Source organism: Aegilops tauschii, chromosome 2, assembly GCF_002575655.3.
Source record: "Aegilops tauschii subsp. strangulata cultivar AL8/78 chromosome 2, Aet v6.0, whole genome shotgun sequence".
Taxonomy (NCBI): Eukaryota; Viridiplantae; Streptophyta; class Magnoliopsida; order Poales; family Poaceae; genus Aegilops; species Aegilops tauschii.
Window position 1 is genome coordinate 156,385,684 of NC_053036.3, and position 4,763 is coordinate 156,390,446.

General features: G+C 51.9%; 1 protein-coding gene across 1 annotated transcript; it reads right to left on the reverse strand.

Moving 5' to 3' along the window:
• Positions 1–1,864: 1,864 nt before the first annotated feature.
• Positions 1,865–3,892, reverse strand: LOC141040844 (uncharacterized). Its single transcript, XM_073506961.1, has 3 exons — positions 3,542–3,892; positions 3,200–3,439; positions 1,865–1,915 (listed from the first exon to the last, which is right to left on the reverse strand). Exons 1-3 carry the CDS (start codon positions 3,890–3,892, stop codon positions 1,865–1,867), a joined length of 642 nt encoding a protein of 213 aa, XP_073363062.1.
• Positions 3,893–4,763: the final 871 nt, after the last annotated feature.

Here is a 4,763-nt window from a genome sequence, read left to right on the forward strand (position 1 = left end):
CATTCAAACCATTTGTTTAGACTATTTGATTCATTCCGACCATTGGTCGTGTTTGAGCTCGTATTTCAAAATTTTGAAACAAAAACTTTGAAATATCATTAAAAATTGTTTGTATCAATGAAGTCAAGATTTGAAGTAATATGATGTCAGAAACTAGGCGAAATGAGGTTTAAATTTGTAATAGGAAGTAGCAGGAGAAAAGTTACAGAGATTAAAGTTTCGGGGATTGGTAGGTTAGTGGAATGCAAACCAAAATACGGATGTCGTGACTCTGTATGCCGTGAGGGGGGATCAGTGGAACATCACACTACTTTATATTGTAAAACAAAGGATTTGTGGGAAATGGCTCAACCCTCTATGGGGTGGCCTATCACACACACACACACACACCTATATATATATATATATATATATATATATATATATATATATATATATATATATATATATATATATATATATATATATATATAAAAGGTTATACAATGTACAGGTTACACAGTTGGCCTACGTTACAAAGTCTAACACCCTCCCTCAATCTCAACTCACTCCTGATGCATCTAGGAGGTTGAGATTGCGCCTACAACATAGGAGAAGGTAGAGGCTTGGTGAAGATGTCTACAAGTTGATCCTTTGAGGAGATAAACTTGATCTGTAGTAGCTTCTGTACAACACGTTCCCTCACAAAATGATAGTCAATTTCAATGTGTTTGGTCCGTGCATAGAACACCGGGTTTGTCGAAAGAAACGTAGCACCGATGTTGTCACGCCAAAGAACTGGAGGATGTGGCTGGGAGATTCCCAGCTCTCGAAGTAGAGACTCGATCCATATAAGCTCGGCAGTCGCATTGGCAACTGCTTTGTACTCGGCTTCTGTGCTGCTGCGAGAAACAGTGGGCATGCCAGGCACGGGGCGCCTGCTTCAGTCCATAGAGAGCCTTCGTCAGACGACAGAGATGATGAGGCTGAGCGTGATCAACAAATCCGGGTGGCTGCCGCATGTAAACCTCCTCTTCAAGCAGCCCATGGAGAAAAGCATTCTGCACATCAAGCTGTCGAAGAGACCATCCACGAGAGAATGCAAGAGACAGGAGAAGCCGAATAGTAGTAGGCTTAACAACTGGGCTGAATGTATCCTCATAGTCTAGACCATGACGCTGTTTAAACCCCTTAGCCACAAGACGCGCCTTGTAGCACTCAATAGACCCATCTGCATGTCTCTTGACTTTGAAAACCCACTTCGAATCAATGATGTTGACGCGAGGCGGAGGGGGAACCAGTGTCCAGGTCTCATTATGCATAAGGGTGTGGTACTCTTGCTCCATAGCAGCCCTCTAGTGAGGGATACTCATAGCGGCCTCATAGCTGCGTGGTTCAGCAGTGGGATCTGCAACAGCATGAGCAAGACATGCAGCCAAGTATGTGACAGTACCATCAGTACGCTGCTTGGGAAGAACGATACCGCTGCGGCTGCGAGTATGCGGACGCTGCGGTGCAACGAGTACAGGAGTAGGCGGCACCAATCCTGGAGACGTCGGCGAAGGAGGATCGGGCGACGGGGGCCCAGGCGAGGCGAAGATATGCTCGGCCGACCCAGGTGAGAGGGGCGGCAGAGAAGTACGTGTGGGCGACGTAGGTGATGATGGAGGCGATGCCGGGCGTGGAGGTGGTGATGAAGACTGCTCGAGCCGCTCGGATGAGGCCGTCGGTGACATGGGCCGCGCAGGAGCAGCCGTGACTGACGCCGGCCCAGGTACTTAGGCCGTCGCTGGCGTCGGTCCGGTTGCAAGGGCAGGCGTGGTTCCGGAGACGGGGTCGAAAGCGGGAGGCGGTGCATGCACATGCACCGGCCGATTGACGTGCATCACAGGAGATGCATCGGGAAGTAGTTCCAGGCGAGCACCACGTCCAATTCCTGCACCATGATTAGGTAACAACACAGGGGAATATGCAACATCTTCAAATTTGCCAAGCATAATAGGGATGAATGCATAGATGGAGGTGTGGTGGGTTGCTGCGACATGGCTAAAAAGGGGAAGCCGTTCTCATCAAAGACAACATCACGAGATATGTAGACACGATTTGTTGGCACATGAAGGCACTTTTAGCCTTTATGGAGAGAACTATATCCCAGGGACACACATTTCTTCGACCGAAACTCAAGCTTTCTATGATTATATGGACGAAGATGGGGCCAACAGGCACACCCGAACACCTTAAAAAAGGTATAGTCAGGAGTTTCATGTAAAAGAAGCTCAATAGGAGTTTTCATATTAAGAACACGCGTAGGTAATCTGTTAATAAGAAAACACACTCTAGCAAAGGCATCACTCCGAAAGCGAAAAGGTACAGAGGCGTGAGCCAGGAGTGTGAGTCCGGTCTCAACTACATGTTGATGCTTGCGCTCAACAGCGCCATTTTGCTGATGTGTGTGAGGACATGATAAACAATGAGAGATCCCAAGCTTATTAAAGAAAGTGTTGAGGTTGCGATATTCGCCCCCCCAATCGGACTGAACATGAATAATTTTATGCTGGAGAAGACGTTCAACATGCACTTGAAACTGAATGAATATATCAAACATATCAGATTTGCGCTTAAGAAGATAAAGCTAGGTAAAGCGACTATAGGCATCAATAAAGCTAACATAGTAGTTGTGACCACTAACAGATGTTTGTGCGGGACCCCACACATCAGAAAACACAAGTCCAAGAGGACTCGTTACTTCCCGAGTAGAGGCAACAAATGGTAGCTGATGACTCTTGCCTTGTTGACAGGCATCACATACAGACATCTCCTTATTGCTAGACTCGATAGGCAGCTCATGGCGGTGAAGTATATGGCGAACTATGGGAGTGGCAGGGTGACCAAGGCGAGAGTGCCACTGAGACGGCGACACACGAACACCGCTGAAGACGCGCGGGGCGGATGGATCCTCCAAGCGGTATAAGCCATGGCTCAGGCGGCCACTAAGCAGAATTTCCCGGGTGGCTCGGTCCTTAACAAAAAGATCAAACGGGTGAAATTCAAATAGGACATTATTATCAAGAGTGAGCTTTGGAACAGATAACAGATTAAGAGTCACCGAAGGGACCCGTAAAATATTACGAAGATGAAGCTGCCTAGATGGATGAGTAGTTAAGAGAGATGCTTGGCCAACGTGAGAGATGGGCATACCTACACCGTTGGCGGTGTGAACCTTGTCGTAGCCGTAGTAGGGCTGGTGAGTGGACAGCTTGGCGAGCTCGTTCGTCATATGATTCGTGGCGCCGGTGTCCATATACCACGCGGGATCAATGGGGTACGACGGCATAGAACCTTGGTCGACGCGTGTGTCCTTGCCCTTGGCGGCAACATGAGCAGCAGGAGGGCCAAAATCCGCCATGGCAAATTGGCGCTCATTACCTTTGCCATCATTACCGATGCCCAGGAAGCTCCACTGAAAGCGTTTGTGGCACTTGGATGTGATGTGCTTTTCACGACCGCAAAGCTGGCACCTCACTGGGCCCCCACCCAGGGTCGGCGCAGGGGGGTTGGCAACCCGGACAGCCGAAGAAGAAGCAGGCAGGCGCTGGCCGCGCGATGCCCAAAAGGCTGCCGGCTGGTCGGCGATGGTGGTGGCGGAGCGGCGAGCCTCGACGCGTTGCTCAGTGAAGAGCAGGCGGGAGAAAAGCTCGTGCAGAGGGAGCGGCGGCTTGGCGTTGTGGACGGCCTCGGCAAGATTGTCGTACTCGGCGTCGAGGCCCTTGATGACGTAGCCGGCGAACTCCTCATCACTCAGCGGTCGACTAATAGAGGTCAGTGTGTCCGCCAAGACCTTGATTTTGTTGAAGTAGGTTGTGGCAGAGGAGTCCAGTTTCTTGATGTCATCAAGCTTGCTGCGAAGAGCCATCGAGTGGGCGGTGGAGGTCTGGGCAAAAGCATGCTCCAGAGTCGTCCATGCATCCAAGGAGGAGACAGCAAAGAGGCAAAGGCCAGTGACCCCGTCTCCGAGGGAGCCCTAGATGGCGGAGAGGATCGCTTGGTCTTGTTGCACCCACACACGGTGCGCCGGGTTGATGGTCGGGCCGTGGACAGTGGGGATAACCTGTGGCGGACACGGCAGGGAACCATCGACAAAGCCAAGGAGGGAGCGGCTGCGGAGCAGCGGTAGAACCTTGGTGCGCCAAAACAGGTAGTTGTCCGGTGTGAGGCGGATGGTGATCAGGTTGTCGAAGTGAAACGGCCCGGAGGGCATGACGGTGTCGGCGGCAGGGGCAGCGGACGCCGCAGTGGTGGCGGGTGCCACACCCGCGAGCGGGGCATCGGAGGCCCCCGAGGCCGCCAGTAGGATGGCGAGTGTCGGGGACGAACCAGCAAAGGCCGCGGGTGGCGCCATCATCGCGACGGTGGAGATCGCCACCGTCGATGTCGCGGGAGATGGCGGGATCGGAGCCGAGAACATCGAGCCGACGGTGGTAGTGCCGAAGAATTGGGGCCTCGACAAAGCACCGGCGTGATCGGGGAGATTGAGGAGGGCGGCAAGCGACGCGGGGATGGCCCCGGAGCTGGCGGCGCCTGAGGCGGAAGCGGACATGGCAGCGGCGGCGGCTGAGGTGGAGTAGGACCTAGGGTTAGGCTGATACCATGTAAAACAAAGGATTTGTGGGAACTGGCTCAACCCTCTATGGGGTGGCCTATCACACACACACACACACACACACACACACACACACACACACACACACATATATAAAGGTTATACAATGTACAGGTTACACAGT

Coding starts and splice junctions, on each gene's coding strand:
- LOC141040844 (XM_073506961.1), bottom strand. CDS start 3,892: ATGGCTCTTCGCAGCAAGCTTGATGACATCAAGAAACTGGACTCCTCT. Junction 3,440..3,541: donor CTTCTTCTTCGGCTGTCCGG/GTTGCCAACCCC, acceptor AAACGCTTTCAG/TGGAGCTTCCTGGGCATCGG. Junction 1,916..3,199: donor CCTACTACGGCTACGACAAG/GTTCACACCGCC, acceptor ATCATGGTGCAG/GAATTGGACGTGGTGCTCGC.